This window comes from Pseudomyrmex gracilis, unplaced genomic scaffold (assembly GCF_002006095.1).
Source record: "Pseudomyrmex gracilis isolate BER0280 unplaced genomic scaffold, ASM200609v1 scaffold_116, whole genome shotgun sequence".
NCBI lineage: Eukaryota > Metazoa > Arthropoda > Insecta > Hymenoptera > Formicidae > Pseudomyrmex > Pseudomyrmex gracilis.
This window is the reverse complement of record NW_018020700.1, coordinates 65,619-87,597: the sequence shown is the minus strand read 5'-3', so window position 1 is coordinate 87,597 and position 21,979 is coordinate 65,619. Positions and strand designations below refer to the sequence as shown.

General features: G+C 37.7%; 1 protein-coding gene across 22 annotated transcripts in view; it reads right to left on the bottom strand.

The window, feature by feature from the left end:
• LOC109856373 (myosin heavy chain, muscle) overlaps nucleotides 1-21,979 on the bottom strand; it is a 38,263-nt gene that overhangs the window by 9,040 nt on the left and 7,244 nt on the right. For 3 of the 22 annotated variants that reach the window (XM_020431566.1, XM_020431556.1, XM_020431570.1), the window contains exons 6-16: nucleotides 21,889-21,952; nucleotides 21,000-21,098; nucleotides 20,470-20,573; nucleotides 15,399-15,536; nucleotides 15,038-15,307; nucleotides 11,781-11,951; nucleotides 8,739-8,918; nucleotides 8,204-8,622; nucleotides 6,164-6,281; nucleotides 5,050-5,313; nucleotides 2,584-2,793 (exon numbers count right to left, since the gene is read on the bottom strand). In XM_020431566.1, coding sequence (XP_020287155.1) covers nucleotides 2,584-2,793; nucleotides 5,050-5,313; nucleotides 6,164-6,281; nucleotides 8,204-8,622; nucleotides 8,739-8,918; nucleotides 11,781-11,951; nucleotides 15,038-15,307; nucleotides 15,399-15,536; nucleotides 20,470-20,573; nucleotides 21,000-21,098; nucleotides 21,889-21,952 — 2,037 coding nt within the window. Of the gene's footprint in view, nucleotides 1-2,583; nucleotides 2,794-5,049; nucleotides 5,314-6,163; nucleotides 6,282-7,028; nucleotides 7,147-8,203; nucleotides 8,623-8,738; nucleotides 8,919-10,545; nucleotides 10,717-11,780; nucleotides 11,952-12,797; nucleotides 12,969-14,408; nucleotides 14,580-15,037; nucleotides 15,308-15,398; nucleotides 15,537-17,413; nucleotides 17,518-19,644; nucleotides 19,749-20,469; nucleotides 20,574-20,999; nucleotides 21,099-21,888; nucleotides 21,953-21,979 lie in introns of all 22 variants that reach the window. The other 19 variants (XM_020431558.1, XM_020431549.1, XM_020431569.1 and 16 more) reach the window with 12 other exon arrangements.

The following is a 21,979-nucleotide window of genomic DNA, read 5'->3' as shown; positions in this document are numbered from 1 at the left end:
GGCCACGAGCAGCGAAGGAGATACGGCTGCATAAGTATGACGCACGTGTGCACGCGCATACAAGCAGATACGCGGTGTAACGGGCGTATAAATACACCCTACACCTGTTACCTCCTTCGTTTTCTCTCGTCTCCTCTCCAGTGCGCTTAAAGTTGCCGCCGCCGCCCACTTTTAATAACCTGGAATCTGGGATCTGCTAAATTTGCCGCCCCGGTCTCTTCCCTTCTTCTTCCTTCTTCCTGCATCGCCCAGCCGTAAATGGTGGCGTTTAACGTCGAACGTAACGCGGCCTAATCACGAGAGAATCTCTCTTTCGACATCGACCGGGTCAGTCGCGATGAACTCGATGCCGAGAGCTTTTAATAGGCGCTTTCCTCGCTCAAAATCGCGATATTATGGTTCGTTTAGCGAATTAAAGAGCTCTTTACACAGTTACGGCAATTTGATGGAATTAAAGATAAACTACAAAAAAACAAGATTGCACACTTGTAATACCCATTTAAATAAAACATTTAAAGAAAAGAGTAGAAAATGTTGCAACAAATAGGATTACAAATAAATAAATAAAAAATCTTTGCAATCAACCCAATTAGCAAAATTATCTATCAGTATTTTTTTATTTCGTTTTTTAAACATTATTTTCCATTCAATTATTTATTTTGCTCAATAATTTATGTATTACCTCCAGTTTTTATTTTTAATAAATAATTTTCTTTTCTTTTGTTCCAGACTTTTTCAAGTTTTGTGAGATAAAAGTATCAAGTTGCGCGTTAAAGAACGCCAAACAACAGACTACGAACGGATGACGGGCGACGGAGGGAGTCGCGATGACAAGCGAATAAGTGTACACGTAGAGGCGTCGTTAAAAATAGTCAGCCTGGAATCCAGCTGGAGAGAACGAAAGAAAGAGAGAAGGAATTTGGAATTTTAGTCGTAATCACGTCTCGTCTATTTTCTGCGAGCGACGCAGCCGAAAAGTTACGAGCTTTGCTTTTTCTCCAGAGTGCGCACGTACTTGCAATCGGATAAAAATACTGCTTTCATGATTTCACGCCGACACGAAGTCGTGTCCGGACTTCCTCTAGCGCTTGTATTTACAAGCAAGAAGAACAATCGCGATAAAAATGTAACTCTCAAGTGCGAAAACATTTCCGACGAAATTACGAAAAGATTTTGAAAACAAAATTGTGGTTTATTATAACTAATGTTACAGAAAAATCTAATGTTTTTTTCTAAAAAAAAACTATCAAGCAAAAATTGCGAGAAACAAGAAGGGTATGTAAATTTGTCATCTTCGAGAATGAAATTAAAAATCTCCGCGAAACAGAGAAAGAAAAACGTCTGAGTGAAACGCGTGACTGGAGAGATTTTCATCTCGTCTGTGTAGGCGGAAATGTTACATCGATGAGTATAACAAAGTATTATAAAATCGTGCAACATGCAGACGCGTGTGTGAGATGTATATCGTAATTTTAGCAGCGCGATATGACCGAATGTATAAGCATCGTCCGCGTAACCGGATGACTCGGTTTGCGCGTCGTGTACTCTCGGAAGAAAAATAGCGCGTCTGACTAATTCCGCGCCTTCGCTACTACTTTGTCGCGCTTGTGCGTTTGCGAAATCTCTCGCCGCGTAATTCGAGACGATTTAAATCACCGAAAACGCCTCTCCCGCGCCAATAATTAATGACACTCCGATTTAAATCTTTCCCTCTCTCTTACGCTCTACCGAAAAATATCTCTCGCGGAAAATGGAAGAATTCGCGAGTGACTCATGATAATTTAACGTGACATAAATTCTTCGTCCAGAAAACGAAGATTACAATTTTAAGAATTTTATTTCTTTCTTCGATAGACATTTGAGCAAATCTTTTTTCGATTGATTTCTAAGACTTTGGAACTTTTTTACAGCAAAACACGTTTTAGAGATTGTAAAATGCAAATCGTGTACACGTTTTTTTGCTATATTCTTTAACATTCTGATTTTAGATAGAAGCTAGTCTCACATGCTCATACACGCTCGATTTTGATTAACAAACGTTGTCGAAAGCGACGAATTATTAATTCCCGTTCAATATGCGATGATGCTAATTATACAACTTTTTGCCTCGACATCGATCAATTTTGCTCGTGACTTGCGCCACTGTGCTAATTACGCCGCTAATTATATTACTTTTTGCCCTTCGGAGTTGACTAACTCACAGATTGCGTCACTCGCAAGTGGTCATTCGAAAATACCATATTTCGATGTGTAATAATCATCAACTCTTTATGCTACTCTTTAATAATTATATAATATATTTTATATTTTACATCTTTTTTACTGCTATTCAAGTAAAAACTTAATTAGCTTTATTATTCTTATATGCTTTAAAATAGTATAATCCTCTTTGCTAAAGCAAATTTAAAAATTCATTTACATTTTTTAAAGTTCTGTTAATTTTATGATGAAAATTATTAAAGAAATGTCATTCATTTACAATTGTAGAATTTTTTTCTCAATTCTTTTCTAAGAAAAAGTTATGCTAATGGCACAAGAAATGATATATTTGAAAGTGCCAAAAAACAAATACATGAATTTTACCTGAAGTTGTGATTCGAGATCGGCTTTTTGCGCAGCCAATTTCAAGGATTTCTCCTGAAATTCGGAGAGCGAGCCTTTTTCACCCTCCAACATGCGCTGTAGGCTGTTCTTCTCGCTCAGGAGCTTAGCGTTCTGCTCCTCCAATTCTTTGCGCAGTTTTTCCTCCTTTTCGAAAGCTTCCTGCGCCTTCTTGGCCTTTTCTTCCAACGCCTGTAACGAGGCCATTTCACTCTCAAATTTACCGCCGTTAACCAGCGGAGTCGGGTTTTCGATCAGCACCGTGTCGCCCATAATCTACCACCCACGAGGATGCAAAGCCGTTGTGTACGCACACACGGAGACACTTAATTTCGATTTTTTTTTCTCACGAAAACAGCAAAATCTCTTCGCCGTGGGAAAAATCCCTTGGGGAAGAAATTGGATCGATCGATCGAACGCGCAAACGTTGCCTCAATGAGCCGATTCGACTTGCCGATCGCTCAATAATCGTTCGAAGACGAAGAAAAAACAGCACGCGAGGCTCGATATGAGTCTCTATCTTCGTCTCGAAGTATCGAAGAGGCTTATTAAACGACACCTGTGTAACGTATACGAAATGTACAGAGTTATGTGCGTGCGCGAGAGGGCGAAGCTTCTCCCTCTTTGTTCGTTAGACTGGGTTCGCAGAGTTTCGAGTTTCGGGTCGGCGCGAGGTCGCGGATCTAACTGATCCCAGCTTCGGTCGAATCCCAACTTTTCTACCCGGGTATCTGATGTGTCCCTCTACCCGTTTCCGGCAGCCAGTAAGAAGTGAGTCGTCGCGATCCTGATCGTGGGCGTCCCCACTCCAGTGGCGCTACGCTGTATGTACGTAAAAATATTTATAACCGATCTGCCACACTATATACTATCCCACGGGGAATGGTAGGAGTCAAAAGGGGGCTCCGCTTATGGAGCGGAGGGGGTCGATCTTGGACGGAATTGGAAGCGATCCGGAAGGACCGCGTAAGCGTTCTCCCTCCGTTTCTCTCTCCACCTCCCTTTTCTGTTCTAAAAGTTGAGAAGTAGTAGATAAGTGGAAGAGACTCATCAACGAGAGAAAGAGAGAAAATGTGTGTGAATGTGTGGAATAATAAACAATATTCTTTAGATAAAAGTTTTTCTAAACGATAATTATTCAATTATTGAAAATTTCCAAGTTTACAGAAAGAAAAATAAAATATTATATCGATATTATTAAAGTCGACGCATCTAGGATAAAATTAGAAATGACTGCATTTTAGGAGGAGAAAACAATGCGAAAAATGCGACGAAAAATCATGTCTCCTGAATATATCTGTAGAACAAATAATTGTATGATCTTTTTCAAAAAAATTGAATCTATTAATAAAAAGCTGCTCTTGTAACATGATCGAATGTTGATTCACCGTCGACTGTCTTTATTATGCTTCTAATTCGGGATACCAGTGGTATCAGTGAACTGGACTGAACCAAGTGTGAGAGAGAAAGAACACACATTGATTCCCCTGATCCTCGTTAATTCGGGATTATAGAGTCGAAAATATAGATCGTTCGACAGCAGAGAGAGAGAGTGTGGGACCAGAAGATTTACGAATTTAGAAGAGAGAGAGAGAAACGCTTACCTTCCGAACCAAAATTACCGAGTGTTAGAAAGAAAAAGAGAGAGAATTTAATAAATAACTTAATAATAAAAGCAAATGCGCGTAGCAGTTCTTCTAATAAAAGAATTTGAAGAATCTTAGTCACATATGTAAAGAGCGGTATAAATGGCGAGTTTTCAAAGTATTATTACGAGAGCAGAAGAAGCATACGTAAAGAAAGTTATAGATTTCAGGAAAATTCCAGCTTGCTGGTCGAGAGTTTGCGCGAAGGCAAGCCGCGAAAACGAGAAGACCAGGCAGCGGATAAATAAACGGGTACGACTGGAAACTGGAGCCGTTACGGTGCCGAGCAAAAGAAGAAACAAATTCCATGGACGGATTCAGCATGGTTGCGAGCGTAAAACCACGACTCGTAAATCACCGGCCAAGTCGAAGCTTTATTTTGCCAAGCTCTCGGCGGCCTTTCCGCGAGCTTTTGATTTTCGCCGAACGAACATTTTGATTTTGCAACACGCTTCAATCTCTTTTCAACAATCGTTATTCTGCTAATTTTGACGTTTCTCCTATGAAGAGAGTTCGAATAATTTGAAAGTTCTAAATAAAAATGATTTTTTAAGCTATTTTACTAACAAAAAGAAGAACGTGTGTTGAACTCTTTTTTTCTAACTTTATATGTTGTAACAAATGTGCGCAAGGTGCTGATCGAATATCTTAAACATATATATAAAGTATAAAACTATGTAAAATGAGCAATCTTTAATATTTCTTAAATAAACTAAATAAAAACTGAATGAGAGAAATATTTGATCGATAAACAGTTTTATTCTTTTGAGTATAATAAAAAATGTCTTGGAGAAAAACTTACGGCTATCTCATCCTCGACACGAGTGACATTTAGCAGAGGTTTGATCTTCTGCCACAATTTCCACCACGGCCAGGTACGGAGTTGGAGATATTTTCTCAAGTTTCTCTGTACGACTACGAGAGCCAGGCGCTGTTCTTGGAGTTTCTTGTAGTCCTTACGCGCCAAGTAACCTCTGATGTATGCCTGCATCCAGGACACGATTTTGCCGAGACGTTCGTCGCGAAGTTCTTCCATCTGACCTAAGACTCCGGCGCGGAAGAATACCTGTTTTTTTTTTAAAGTGACGAGAAAAAAAACCATTGAGATAATCTCTTCGCTGCAAATGGTGTTCATCAAAATGTACCTCGATTATCCGTCATGTTGTTGTAAAAGCGACAATAAATTAATTTGTACAGAAATTACAAAATGTGTAATATTTGATTTGAAAATTTTCTAAATTAGATACATAGATAAGATGATAAATTAGACACATAGATAAGATTGTATATTTAATTGTGTATGTTTATTTAATTTATTATCGATAATCGAAGATAATCACGGTACATTAAATGTATATTAGATAATTTCCACAAACTGATCTTTCGTCACTTTTAGCTCGGAAAAGGGGTCGTTAATTGACAATAGGAAATAAAGAGAAATTGCCTCATACTTGCTTGGGAATTACACCACACTAAAACGTTGACAATGTTTGTTCCTTTGTTAGCGCGAGACAGATGATGTGCTTGCTAGCTGTAAGACGTTCAAGCCGAAGCCGCGCAATGTTAAACCGACATCCATCGACAATAATTAATAACCAACATCTCCGTAGAAAGAACAAACCAGACTTTTGAAAAACATTTCTAAGATATATTATTTTTGTGGTTTTTTACTGTAAAATTGAAGTTTTTTTTTATTTTGATGTTGGCGAGTAAATTGTCGATGCAAGAAGCAAACACCACTCGAATATCCAAAATCTATCCGCAGAACGTCCGACAATCATTGTTATCTGATACGTTCCGCAGAGAGAAAGAATTGTTTGCGATATTCGTGGTGCCTGTGATAAGATCGCGATAGCAGTAGTTTGCGAGCGTCGTGATGCTACTACACGACGTGGACCACAGTAGGCGTCTGATACCTTGGTGTGACCCATGCGGTATTGATCACTCTCCAGATTGATTGTGTCCAGGATGATCTGGGTGGCCTTTTGCGGCTCACAAGGTTCTGGGACGGCATTGGCGCACAGAATTTTGTATCTGCGTTCACACGTGGCCGACCGCCGTCGTCAAGTAATTTGCGGTTCGGACGTGTTTGGTGGTGGTATGTTTGGTAGTTTGGTATTTGGTGGCACAGTTGTATATATATGTGTTCACAAAACAGACAAAAAAATCACCACAACAGGTTAGAGGTTGATTATATTACGATTCTCGTCGCTGTATAATCGAGAATAGGAAGGGATAAAAATAATGGAGAAGACAACAAATATATGTGTGATATATTGAAGTATCCTTCCAGGATACTTTAGTTTAGGGAGATTTTGGTAATGATCTTACGAATCAAGACGTCAGGCAAAGCGCGAGTTTTTTTAAAGAATTGTACGCTTTAAAATTTTTAAAGTTCTAAGACAAATCAAAGAATAATTTGAAAACAATAAAAGGATATTTTCTAATAAACAGAAGTTGCTATGCGAGAAAGATTCTTCGAATATTCGCACTTTGAGAGGCGTCACTTCTTAAGTTTACACCCAGTCACTAGGGGCATTGAGAATCAAGGATTAAAATATCTACTATCGACATTCAAAAAACTGATTAGAATTGATGTTCGCGCGATCGAGACTGCACAAAACAAAATAATGAATAATTTTACTGAATATATTTTAGAGTAGAAAATATTCTAAAGCAAGAAAGCGCGAAGAAAAGAAAGTCTCGATCGTTGATCATCATCGATTCAAACTGAGTTTTGAACTTGTTGGCCGGCTGAAAAGGAGAAAGGCAGAAACGTGCCTTGGTGTGTCCAAGACGATACATTTCAGGATCGAGACCGGTAGCTTCCAGAATAGCTGCACCCGCAGATTTGGGATCCTTCGCCTTGTCGACTGCCGCGGGCGCCAAGATTTTGTATCTAAGGTGGTACCGGGGAGAGTTTACGGAAGGGGCAGGGCAAACAAAACGTGCAAACTAATTAATACAGGGAGTTTAAATACAAATATCGACAGATTATTGCGTTTCTTCTCTTCTTTTCTGTTTCCCCGATCGGCTCTTGTTCCTCTTTGATAGCTAAATAATATTTTCTAAGGAATCGGGGCCCACTCTACGTGCAACACGTTCTTTCGGGGTATAATTCATCTAATCAAATCGGGTAGCTTTGAATTGGAACTAAACGTACGGTGGATTCAGAAAACGAATTAGATTCTTTATCTATTTGCAGACGGGTAAAACTATACGATCAAGTGGACAGCATTCTGACATGATTATGATATTGCATGTAACGAGGAGAACGACGTGACAAATTGACGAGAAGTAAAATTTCAATGTGGATTGTCGTCATTTATCCTTTCAATAGTAAATTCAATTAAAATTTCAATTGTGTATTAGTTTATAAGTATTCAAAATAATTTAATATTTTCGATTTTAAAGTAGGAACTATATCAAGACAATCCACTACAGATTCAATTGAAATTTTTTGATTGTGGGGTGTAAAAAATGATTCTACTAATCTAAAGATAGGGAGCGAAATATAAATTCATTCCTATTCAGGATATTTAACTAGCCTTAGTGTGACCGATCCTGTAGCTGTCCGGATCAAGAGCGATCTCCTCGAAACACTTAGCCGCGGCTACCTTGGGATCACTATGAGCCGCCATTGCGGCCGGCGCTAGAATCATGTAACTACACGGTACACAACATAAAGTCCGATTATTATACGTGCCAATTACGAAGATACTTCGCGTTCCGATGCTGAGTTGCTAAAATCGCGCAAAAACGAAAGAAAAGAAAGAAAGTGTAACATAAAAAAAATTAAAGATCCTGTTTTTAAATCCTACATTCTAAAATGTATTTTTATCTCTTTAAAAAAAACAATGTTCAAGTAAGTACTGTCGAACACCGATAAAAGTCTGTTAAAATTAACTTCTCGAGCTCTTTTGTGATTCCTACAAAAAAATATCATTGATTCTTACCGTAGTTTGAAATCGGGATAAACCATCCTGTTGGGGAAACCTTTGCGACAAATACGGATGCCTTCAAGCACACCGTTACAAGTGAGCTGATGCATAACCAAGTGGGAGTCGATTACACCCGGTTGCTTCAACTCGTTGGGGATAATGCAACGGACAAAGTGAGGTTGAGTGGCGCGCAGTGTGGTCATCAGGTTGTTGAGCTGTTCCTTGTAAGAAGACGATACGGTTGAGAAGCCACCGCCTTTTTTGCCACGTCCACCTTTGCCGCCACCGCCGCCACCAGCATCACCGGACTGTCCCGGATGATCGGCAAAGATCTCTATTAGCAGCTTGTTTGTGGATTTCTTGAACTGGTCAACCACCGTATCGTTTAGCGGATCCTTGTTCTTCTCTAGCCATCCGGTGATGTTATATGGTACCTATAAAGATTTTGAGCGAACATCCAGTTGTATTCATATCGAACACAAGAGCAGAGTCCAAGTAACATCGTTTTAATAGACATTGTAGAAAATAATAAACTAAGAAAACTACATACGTTGCCAGCATAATGGCCGATAGCAAAGTGAGCCGCTTGTTGGCCTGGCTTGGGTGGCTTGGGCTTCAAGAAGTTGGGACTCTTGCCGAGATGGTTGTTGTTCAACTTTTCTTCGAAGGTCTTATCAGTAGCTTTAGGGAACATAGACTCTTCCTCAAGGATAGAGAGGATACCCATAGGCTGTGTTTTAGGAAAAGAAACAAACAAATGCATAAGGAATCTGCTACATCTTGAGAAGCTTTTCCAAGAGTAGCGTTAAGCAAGAAAATAAACGTAAGTAATAAATTATTTCTTTTCTCGTCGAATTTGTTTTTAAATATCTGAACATTAAATTGTAACATAAATTATCGGCACTAAAGTTTCAGCAATTTAAATAAATATTTTTCTACGGAATATTTCTACAAAATATTTTGCATAGCAGATTTTTGTTAGTATGTTCCAACTTTTTACTGAAAAAAAAAGATATATACTTTGTTATCTACTCATACTTAATACTACCTCACTAATAATGCAACAATTATATTATAATTTCTAAACCAATTGTTCTCGAGCGCGAGATAAGATTTATACAAAATTAATTGTCGACTAAAATAATTAATTTTTGCAGAAGAGTAAAATCCCAACGCTACTCTTAGTATCGCATTATTTGTACTCATACTCCGTGGATTTATCGGAACAATGCCTTAGCAACGATTGTTGCGCTTCACTGACATATTTGTTAATGATTTTATGTCGTCGAAGTACAAGTATCTGCTCAAAGGCATTGAACCGTTTATTCCTTATGCGCTGTAGCAACATACATGATGTTTCACAAATCTATCGCGTAATATTTTTTAAAAGTGCAATTACTTAATTTTTACTACGCTAAAGAATTAAAAATTAATTTTTAATAAAAAAAATACTACACTCTCTTAAGTTTTATTGATAACAATAATTTTTGAAGTCTTACGCGTTAGATCTGTGACGCCAAATATAAAAAAAAGTAATACATATGTAATTAAGTAAATAAAGGCGTACAACACTAGCAGGGATACACAACATTGCAAAACAAACAATTGCGAATTCTGACAGACAGGCTTGATTCGGCAAGCGAAGAGTTACTGGATCACAGCTAAGATTCTGATCCATAGGACAGAGTCCGTGTCCTGCGCGGATCCGTCGCTTTACCTTCTCGATCAGATTGATCGTCGCCTCCAAGTCCATGCCAAAATCGATGAAAGTCCACGTGATACCCTCGCGCTCGTACTCTTCCTGTTCGAGCACGAACATATGATGATTGAAATACTGCTGCAACTTCTCGTTGGTGAAGTTTATGCAGAGTTGCTCGAAGCCGTTGTACTGGATTGGAGTTTCATGCACCACGATGCACCACACAGGCACACAGCGTAAAAAGAGAAAGAGGCAGAGAAAAAGAAGTAGAAACAAAGAGAAAACACAGAAAAAAAAACAAGATTAAAAAAGTGTAAGACGCCATCCACTAGGTGATCCTTTGGCTGCTGCTTCCGAAGAACTCTCCCGACAGTTGAAAGTGACATCAAAAGCAAGCAAAATTTTACCATATTTTTTAATTAAAAAATTTTTTATGATTTTGACTTTATAATAGATACAATCATTTCTTTCGTTTGCTAATAAATTTCTTTATCTTTCAACTGACGCGACAAGAGGCAAAGAATAATAAACTGATAGTAGGAAGTGTGTGAAGTTAGTTATCGATCGCGCGAACAGATAGACAAGACAGGAGCACATTGTTGAGTGTGTAATTCGAGACATCTCCTCTCGATCTTGTCCTGTTCTGGTCAGGTGATACCTTCTCAATTAGATCGATAGTCTGTTGGAGATCCATGCCGAAGTCAATAAATGTCCACTCAATGCCTTCGCGCTTGTACTCCTCTTGCTCGAGGATGAACATATGGTGGTTGAAGAATTGTTGCAACTTCTCGTTGGTAAAATTGATGCACAACTGCTCGAAACTGTTGAACTGCTCGACCAAGTTGTGCAGGCGGAGAGGACCCATGCGAACGGGAAGTTAAGCAAAGAACAGACAAAAAAACAGGGAAGAACAGCCGTCATTAGTGCTGTTTGATAATGAGGGGATTTTATATTCGAACGATGATTGCGATTCGTAACTTTCATTGTTCGTTTTAGGACAGGGCAAAAGGGAGAATCGACACCATAGTTAAAAGGGGTGTCATGAACAGTATTTATCGTATTAGCCAAGTTACATTATCTAATTACGTAGTAGATTTAGTAATTAATTGGACAAGATCTTGGGTTTTTTACTTTTTGAATTTGGGAATCGACAGTCTGTTTTTTTTTTTTTTTTTATTTTTTTTTATGGAAAACATAAATGTGTACTTTAACTGAATCGTTAATTATTGCTGACATTGTTTTAGTCAGTTTTTCCTTAACTTTAATTTTGCAGTTTGGGCTACTTTTTTGAGATTTGAAAACTCGATGATTAATGGCACACGTCAAATGTCGTGTTTCTTAATCATTGAATTTGTAGATTTGCTACACATTTTGTTAAAAAATTTTTAGACTGTATAACAAACTTTATTATTTTGTTGTAGGTTTTTTGCTACTCGGTTCGTTCCAGTCACTGCAGGGTTGCGAACCTGGAAAATAGATCGTCGAAGAAGACAGGATGATTAAGTTTTGCTCAAACCATTGAACGATTTCAAAGGAAATATTTTTCACGAGCACGACATTCAGTGCCGTTACATACAGAGGACTGAGAAGGACGTCATGTGGGAAAAACCATATAAAAAGAGTGATTCAAGTATCCGTACTATAAGATACTTTTGGCAGTCGTGATTGGCATCTTAGTCATCGCTAAAGAGCCGAAAGGATCACGATAGACAAATACAAAAAGCCATGAAGATTTAAGAAAAAGCAACAAGAAGTCTGGTCTTGCGATGTCTTGCGAGGTCGATTTCCAGAAATCATTCAAATTCGCTCAAGCTCGCTCGTCGTCCATTGGAATCGATCAACTTCCAGAGTGCCGGGATCGAGACGCTTAAACTCGCGAAAATTAATCAATACCTTCTCGATCAGCTCGATACAAGCTAGCAAGTCCATGCCGAAGTCAATAAACACCCAATCGATGCCTTCCTTCTTGTACTCTTCTTGCTCGAGGACAAACATATGGTGGTTGAAGAACTGCTGCAATTTCTCGTTGGTGAAGTTGATGCAGAGTTGCTCAAAGCCGTTGTACTACATTTGTACGCGCGAATATGTGCGACAGGAATACGTAGGACAGGAGGCGGTAGATAGACGAACAAAGATGGATCAGAGAGGAAAAGGCAAAGACAAAAATCATTATCAGTGAGACAAAGTTCTGATAAAATTAAATGAATGTCTGTGTGTCGTATGTGCATTGTTTTACGGTTTTGATCGATTGATAACAACTTTTGAAATTATTAAATCTGTCCCTTTAATGTCTTCGTATATTTATGTGTAAATTTATGTATATCTGTTATATATAATATAAGTGAAGTAAAAACTATATATAAGTTAAAAATAATATACTATTTTGTAATTTAATCTTTATAAATTGAGAATTTTTTAAGTTTTTAAATTTTTACAAAAAAGAAATTCTATATACTTTGATATGTGTAATTCTCTTTAAAATAAAACAAATATGCCAAAGAAGACTTGTCTTCTCTAAGAACTCGATATTTTGAAACTCTCTCTTATAATAATAATATCTATGAAAAAAAGGAAAGGATCTAGAACTGGCAAAAGTGGAACGCGAAAGCGAGATCGACGATGTAATAAAACAAAGGAAAATAGAGGAAGGATCAGAACGAACAGAAATGGCTGACAACTAAACGAAAAACAGTGGACGATCACTTGTTGAGTATTAGAAAATAAGCGTTAGTTTAGTGGCGGTCTCCACTGATCTGTGATAAATTGTCAGGGATTTCCGCGTGCTAGCTTAATCCTTGTGTATGTATCGTTATTCAGCCTTGAGCTATTTGTTTCTCATTTTCGTTTCCGGCCAAACCCGTTTGTCGGGTGATCGCTGGCCGAGATCGATCGATCCGTCGTTCGGTGTACCTTCTCGATCAACTCGATACAAGCTAGCAAGTCCATGCCAAAATCAATGAAGGTCCACTCAATGCCCTCCTTCGTGTATTCTTCTTGTTCGAGGACAAACATGTGGTGGTTGAAGAACTGCTGCAGCTTCTCGTTGGTGAAATTGATGCAGAGCTGCTCGAAGCTGTTGAACTGTTCGAGAGCAAGAAACAGGCATGCGTATTTCATATTTTTCTTTTCTTATACGCTTTCTGTTTGTTTTCCTTTGCGAACGTCTTTTCTTGTCCTGTTTGTTTTCGAGAAGGGTCAGAATTGTGAAGCTGTGTTCGAAGTTTCGTCTCGAAATAACAGATACGCGCGTGTACATGCAAAAACATTCTTAATCGATACTTAAAACGAAAAAATTAAAATATGACAATCCGTTTTTCTATATTTTTACCGATACTCGTCGACGAAACTTCGTATCGATCACAATCCTAGTTCAAGAATCCGTAGGATTTTATCTACAGAGATGTTCTCGTAGTAGAACGGTGGTGTAGCGCACCGTTTGACAATAAAATGGAATAGGTAGGTATTACAATGACCCAGCATAAGGCCGTTTTTTCGGGTTCTTTTTTTGCTTTCTACTGTTTTTGTAGCTGTGACACTAAATACACTTGTAAGTATCAAATAGTACATAAATATACATATATATGGGGTTCAACAGTATTAGTCTACTTTCAACAACTTTCAACTACTACTCTGTGTCAATTATTTCAAAAACCATAGTAAAGTATAAGTTCCTACTCGATCCTGACCGTCCAGTTTACTAATGGACAGTTGAACGTATATGGTTGTTTTGACAAAAAGGGCGCAAAATATGTTAATCATCATATGTATACTACGTGAAGTCCACTGTTTTGATGTTGACAATGAGGAGATATCCCTTTGATCGATGAATGAGATTGATCCTCTTTTACCTGATGCTGTCTCTCTCTTCAAACCGGATAGAGCAAATAAGCGTCTTTTTGTTTCAGGAAAATCTAAGAACATGCTTTTCTAGGTAAAACAGTTCCTAACGTAACTATTCGATAAAACCTAATCAGAAAAATTCCGCTATTCTACGAGGCGTGCATTTTTAAGAAAAATTTAGAATAACGAAGTTTTTTCGAAATCTCATGCGTTTCATTTTCACCGGGAGAATCACTGTGTGACTTACACAAAAAAAATTAATCAAAAATTAAAACTTCTCGGATAATAATAATTCTCTCTCATAAGAAAAAATAATAAATAAATATTCTTCAATAGGGATTTTATTTAAAGGTATTATGTACTTATTCAGGAAACCACAGCTAAATACATGACGGGAAAGGGAGTTATCCCAAACGGTCGAAGAATATCTATTCGGATGTTTAGACAAAAATCTCTAAATTCGTAGATTAAATCCGTAACATCCTAAAAGGGGTGGCATCCAAAGAGGAAACAATCTATGAAGATCTAAATCATTTATGGAAAAATTTGTACTTTTAGACAATTAATGACTAGATTACTAGACGTGCGACGAGCAAAGGATCTATATAACGATCTATAGATCTCGTAAAGAGATCAAGAGAGGGAATGAAACAAAGGGAGTAGGCCGAATCGACCGTTCACCTTCTCGATCAACTCGATACAAGCTAGCAAGTCCATGCCAAAGTCAATGAACTGCCAGACGATGCCCTCCTTCTTGTACTCCTCTTGCTCGAGCACAAACATGTGATGGTTGAAAAACTGCTGCAACTTCTCGTTGGTGAAGTTGATGCAGAGTTGCTCAAAGCCGTTGAACTGCGAGATATCGAGGAGTAATCGAAACATAAATACGGGCATCCGAGAAATGATTTGTTTTTTTTTTCAGCAACCACTGACTTGACGAAGGTTCGCAACAGTCGCAACACCGTGCATGTGAATCTCAATTCACTTGGCGCTCGATTTCAGGTCATTATTTTTCCTGCCTTACTTTATCGTTTTTCACTTTGTGAAAAAACGTGAAATATTTGTGTAGATCGAAGACGTGAACTTTTTGCATCTTCGATACTTGTTTTCAGAGTGGTGGATTTTATTCTCGATCACGTCGACGATTAAAAAAATGGTATTATGACAATATAATACCGATAAAAGAATTAATTATTGCACGCACATTTCAATGCAAGAATACGTAAGATAATCGTTGACGATCACGGCGTTGTGTATATATATATGAGTGTCTATGTGTTTGTGAAGAGCGTCGTTCAGAGAAAACTTACGTCGAAGATCTCGAAACCGGCGATATCTAGTACACCGATAAAGTGCTGCCTCTTCTGCTTGGTGTCTAGCGTTTCGTTACATTTCTTCACCAGCCACTTGAACAGCCTGTCGAACATAGCCTTCGACATGGCGCCCACGGAGTAGGCTACTTGGTCCTTGTTACGACCTTGGGTGACAAACTCGTTACCGACCTTGATCCTTGGCTTCAACAAGTTCTTGTAAAGGTCGGCACAGTCGGTTCCCAGCAGTTTGGCCACGCGCTCACCTTCCTAAAAAGTGCGAAGCGGGATTGTCTCTTTTTCTTGATAATAATCACATTCTGTAGAAATAAAAACTCTAATCTCTATTTGAAGTTTGTACCTCAGTGCCGTCGGCCTCGGCCTGTTCTTCACGACCCCTTTGTTTAAACTTCATACCACCCATATGCATGACGGACGCGGTGATCTTGTAGATGTCATCTTTCTCTTCCTGGGTGAAGCCCAACACGTCGAAGGCTTGCTGTTATCGAAAAAAGTTTCATTAAATTTTTGTCTCTTCTTTGCTAATTTTCTCGTCAGAGAATTGTCTTAGAAACTGCTAAGAATTGATTCGCGAAAAACGTTGTACAGTTTTCAGACATGTAACAATTTAACGGTTTTATATTTTGTCAATCACTAATCGAATCTAAAAACAGAATTATAAAAAAATAGAGACTAATCCAAAGACATCTCTGACGCGATTTTGTTATCAGCTTTGATATAAATTTGTTCACATATATGAGCGGCAATTAGTAAAAGCACACAAGGACGATACAATTTAATGTTATGTGCTTCCATACACAGCAAACGAAATCGATGCACTCTGGCACATCGATAATTCGATTTCGTGCTTTAGAAGCTGCGTAAAAAGAAAAAACAGAGAGAAAGAGAAGAAAAAGCTAGCGCTTTAAGCTCAAAGCGCAGATTTCACCACATCGCCGAACAAAGTCATATTTTTACAAAAGTTTTATAATATTTTCTGATCACAAATTTGCTGAGGTTAAATAAAGAAAAGAAGAGTAATATTGATGAATTAAAGTAATATTGGTGAAATCAAGAAGAACTAGAAGCATTTTTTTTGCAACAGCCACCAAGCAAAAGCACAGCTCATGTTACGTAGCGGTGGTTTTGTTTTCCTAAGCTCCAGGTGTCAACGTAGATCAACACTGTCTATCTGGTCTTTCCTGGAACCACAACGTGGTTCTACAAAAAGAGAAAACAGAAGAAATTCTGAAGAAGACAACGAAGTTGCGAACTCATCGCGAAACGTCTTCTTCGTCATAAAAATAACAAAGATCGCCCTTTAGGGTCAGCCCGGACGATTTCTCAATGATGATTCCAATCCCCTTGATCCTTTGAAGGATAACTTGAATCGTTCTTCTGTGTATATATTTCGATGTCATTCTCGAGCAGTGAGCAATTGCTTCTTCGGGGCTGTATCTTTGTGATCAAGTCTACGAAAGTCTCAATATAGGGAGGGATTTCCCACAGAGGGAAAACTAACTACCGGTGCAGGTTGAAGGTAAACAGGGTCTAATACTAACTACTGAGATACGACGTTTGACGTATTGTTCCAGTCGGGATGAAAAAAAACTGTTTTGAGATTTTTTATGTTTCTCTCCAGGTTAAAGAACTGGAGTCGGCATAAAAAAAGAAACAATACTACCAGAAATGTTTGAAAAGATGATGGCTATTATGTACATAGTAGTTTTACGAACGATGATAATATAAAGCAACAGAAAATATTAAAGTTAATATTTGTTTTAAATAACTTAAATATATATAATATATACCGAAAGTTAAGTAGTGTAAAATAAAAAATACATAAATTGATTACAATAAAATGTATTATACTTTTCAGTATTTAATAAAAATATAAAAAAGAAAGAAATGTTGAAAATGCTGAATAAAAGTATTAAACAAAAATTTAATAAAAATAAAATTAAAAAATTGAAAACTAAGAATTAGTTATTACAAATATCTTATTCTTTGTCTGTTGCTTTTTAAATATCCAGTTCGCATTTATATGTATATTCTAACAACCAATAAACCAATAGTCAGATCAAAATCACAACAGCAACGTCGATCTTTATTGTTTCTGTTAATTCTCTGGATTGGTAAATATGATACAAATATAATAAATATAATAAAAAAAGAAACGTAAACAGATTGGTAAATATTATAAATATAATAAATAAGTTTGATAAATTATTTTTCTTGAAATGATCGACATCGCCGATACTACAGTATAATAGGAGGATTTATATTCAAATAATCTAATGATACGGGGGTCGAATTTACGGGGAACGGTAGAGCATTCTTTCTTTACGTCCGGGATGATATTCAATCGTGACTTACGTCCGTCAGTAAACATTCTTCGCCGTCGTCGACGTTGGGGATCGTGATCTTTCCTTGCGATACGTTGACATAGTCATATATGTTGTCGGACAAGAAACAGTTTTCTGTCGAAGAACATAAAGTAGGAACTTTAGTTAATTTTAAGACTCAGCGTAACAATATATTGTTTCCGTGGATCGTTAATCCCCGATCCTGTTCTCGATCTGAATGATGCGACACCGAACTTCGAGTAATCGTGCTGTAAGATTTCAAGACTCAAACATTATTATAAAAAAGATAGTTCTTTAAGAATATCACTTTAAATTTATCAAATTGTAAAAAAATTGGGAAAAATATTCTTAAACTTTTTTCTTTTTCTTTGTTTAGCCGAAAAATATTGTTTTTAAAGACGATGATTGAATCTCAAAAGGGCAAAAAAAAACGAAGAGATTTATCTTGATATTTTCGGTCGCCTGGAGTGCTTTTTCAGCTACCTGGAGTAACATTACGGAACAGGCGATAAGTGTGAGATGAGCGTAACGGGGAGCGGGTAAATGGGGGCGATCGGTGCCTGTCGCATTTTTTTAACAAGAAAGGCTACTTTTCTAGTGCGAGAAAACCTCGCGCCCCCAGTCTCCCCGCACCCCGATTGCGGTGGCAAGCAGCTTCGCAAGCGGGGAGCGAGGGGGTGGCGAATCCTTGGCCAAATCTCAACACTACCTTGCTTATCGTTCGAGAGAAGAAAAAACGCGTGAGAGAAACAATTATAGAAAAAAAAAACTGCTTAAGTTACAAATTCATCCGAAGAAAAAACAACGTAAAACGCTTATCGCACGATTAAAAAAATGGCTGACATTAAAAATATATTCAAATATATTAAATGTTAATATGACAAATAATCACATCGTGATCATCTTTTCTTAATATTGTTTTTGGAATAAAAATTATTGTAAGTTTTTTTCACTTTTGCTGTAAGTTAAATATTATCTATTAATAACTTTACGATGAGCCAAGAAAGCCTATAAATTTCGCCAAGGCTCGAAGACACCCTGAGGGACTTACGTCCGTCGCTTCCATCTCCAGGCTGTCGTTGACTCCCGGAATTCTGGTCTTACCCTGGTTAATGTACCGGTAGTCGCTGACCCGGGTGCTCAGCATGGTCGTTTCTATATTAGTCCATGTTTCGATCTTATGCTTCGTGTCTTTCCAATACAAACGAATCTCGTGTTAAGCGAGCGATTGCGATCACCGTCGACATCTCAAATCGCCTTTTATTGCAGAAAGCTTTTGAGCCAAAGTTATTCTTTAGAAAATAGTTGTTTTTGATCAAAAGTAGACATTTTATGTCCAATTATAAAGATTACAAACTTGGCCTAAAAAATAATCAAGATCGCCGATGTTCGCAATAAATTTGCAGAAAAGATATGATAAGTTATTCACGGCTAGTGTTCGCTGAAAAAAACGATAGAGCCATAGAGAAGAGGAAGATAGAGAAAAAAGAAAGAAGAAGAAGAAAAGTTGCAGCGATGTAGATGTCCGTGTCTCGGTGTGTGATGCTGCAAAAATGTTTGGTTAATTACGTTTGGCGAACATAGAAGAGCTGAAATGAAAAGAGAGAAGAGCAGGAAAGAAGAGAGAATGATATACAGATAGCACAGATAGACAGAGATAATAGCACAGAGACAGAGAGATGTAATATCTTCACACAAAATATAGAATACACAAAAGCTGACACAAACATCAAATCACAAAAGTCAAGAGACGCGTTAAATGTAATTTTTTTAATAATATACAAAAAATAATATATACGAAAAAAGCATCGTCGCTCGATGTAGCTCACATCGAGAGGAGCGAATGATACTTTTCCGAAAGCAGTTGCTATGTACGGAAAGGCGACAATTACATACATAGAGCGTTTAGTGCTTAGAGAGTAGGACCAGCGAGCTTCGAAGATATAGATGTTCAACTTTCAAAAAATAAATATATTACGTTATAAAGAATTTTACATTTTTTTTCTGCCAAAAATAGACACAAAACTTAACGATAAAATAGAAAGAAACATCACAATGTTTCCAAAATTAGAATAAAAAATACAGCAAGATGTAAGCATGTAAAAAATACAAAAATGAACATGAGTAATGATATAAAAATTAAAAGCTCTATCAGAGCTCAATTAATTCCTTTTATCTCGGCGCGATAAATGCGACGCGATTATTTATTTTATGCCGACTGGTCCAGATCGTTGCACTTACATCGGTAACCAAAAGCTCATCGCCGTCATCGAGGCCGGGAATCGTCGTCTTGCCTTGCGACACAAAGTAGTAGTCGTTGATGTTGTTTGACAGCAGGCACATCTCTACAGGGTGACCGAGTGAAGAAAAAGAAAAACATGCGGGTGGTTAGAACAACCGATGATAGACCATGTTTCCTAGTGGCTTTCCATCGTGCTACACGAGGGATCCTATCTAGCAGGGGATCTATGAATCATTGCGAGTTTGCAGATTCTTTTCAAGGATAAGAGTAATACAGAAGAGCTACCTGTGCTCGTAAGGGGTTAGTTAGACGAGGAAACCATCAAAGTACTTTTTTTATTTAAAAAGTATTTGTGTGTGTATACGTATATAAATATATACACATTCCACAATATATTTATATTATACATTTTTAATTAAATTACGAAATGTGTGTTCTGGTTTTCTCGCCTACGATGTTGATACTAAAAATACTTGCAACGCTCAAAATATACTTTTTACGGTATAGCTTTGTAAAATACCGCTACTCCTTCTGCGAATTACGCCAGGAGTTACGTTATGTACAAGATGTCCTAGCTCTCGCAACAGAGAGACGTCTACTATACTATAGCACACAGTTTTACATATGTATATATACCCAGTTCTAGAGGCGTTACTTAGTTGCCTGCTACAATTTGTGTTGCAGGCAGCAACAATATACGGTTAATATTCAGAAAACCACCGATTGATCAGCAACCAGGTGTCTAAGGTGTCAAAATGGGGAAAAAATAAGGGAATAAACGAGAGGCAAGAATCCTGCGATGTATGTCATCGTCAGGCCCTTACGTCGGTCAGCAGACACTCCTCGCCATCGTCGACATTCGGGATCGTCGTCTTGCCCTGAGATACGAAGTAGTAATCGGTGACGTCGTTTGATAGGAGGCACATCTCTGCGTGGAAGGAGGATAATTCAACAATAAAAAGCTTTGTTGACGTGCAAGAAGGGAGGGCGAACCTCCGAACAAATTCTTACGCCTCGGATTCATTTTCTTCCGAATTCCACACAGCACCCATGTCTTACACTTTTCTGAACACCTAATCTCATTATCGGCGAGAGCTTTCGCAAACTCCGTAAACTATAAAAACAACCGCTACCTCGAGAGTATGAACTTCTTGCTATGTTAAGTAACTAAAATTAATTACTCGGAATACGTAAATGCATTCAATTGATTATTCGAAGTAGCGATTGTTTCTCATTACGATGATCCTTAGGAAGAGGTGATGTATAATTCGTGGGAATCGACGAAGACAATTAAATCTTGTTTAGATTTCGATCAAATTTTGTTTTCTTTCTCACGGAAATATCGAGACCTTACCCTTCAATCCTTTGACCGATCCGGACATCATCTGGTAGAAGATGTGATAAGAACGTTCGAGAGACTGTTGGGAGATGACACGAGCCTTTTCCAGCAGATCTACATGTAAAAAAAAGAGATTCTTCTATCCTTTACGTAAAAAATAAATCTAAATGTAGATGTAAATATATATGTTTTATGTGAAGTACTGTTAAGGTCAAAGTAACTTCAATTTTTGACATCGGTGTAAAACCAGTTCAGAAATGGGAAACTTAAGAGGAGGACCTCTGTAAACCGATGTTTTAAAGGATCCAAAGTTCTCCGTATTTAATGGATCAAATAAAAAGTGCTACAGAAGCAAATATAAAGCAAAAATAAAAATCTTTATAGTGTGTGCATTTTTTATTTATTTATTTATTTTTATTAGTGTACTTTTTTATTTATTTAAATTAACAAATATATTTTAATTTTACACACATACTTTCTTATTCGAGCAAGAGAAATGGTATTTTTTATACAGAGGATAAAAAAATTATAAAAAAAAACTGTCTGTTAATTTTATTCAACATGCAAATTCGATGTGTAATTGCTTATAGGTTGAGAGCAAGGAAGACAAGTTGACGCGATGACGCGCGAACGGATTGTAAGCCAAACGAAACGGAGACCGGTCGCAAAAATAACCGAACGCAATCAACGAACGGTCCAATGCGTACGTGAGTCGAAGCCAACTGCGCGCCTATACCGTGTTGCATCGCGACAATAATAAACGCGTTCGTCTTCCATCACCTTGACGTGACTACTAAACACTGTTAACTGCGCAAAATTAACAATCGCTCAAGACTGTGCAGTGACTTTCTCTGAAAACACACACCGAGTCGCTTTGAGGAAAAAATATCGATAAAATACTCACAGGTTTCGATGTCGGCACCAGCTAGTTTTCCGGAAGGACCAAAGTGAATACGGATGAATTTACCCTATTCGAGAATAGATGTGATTAAAAT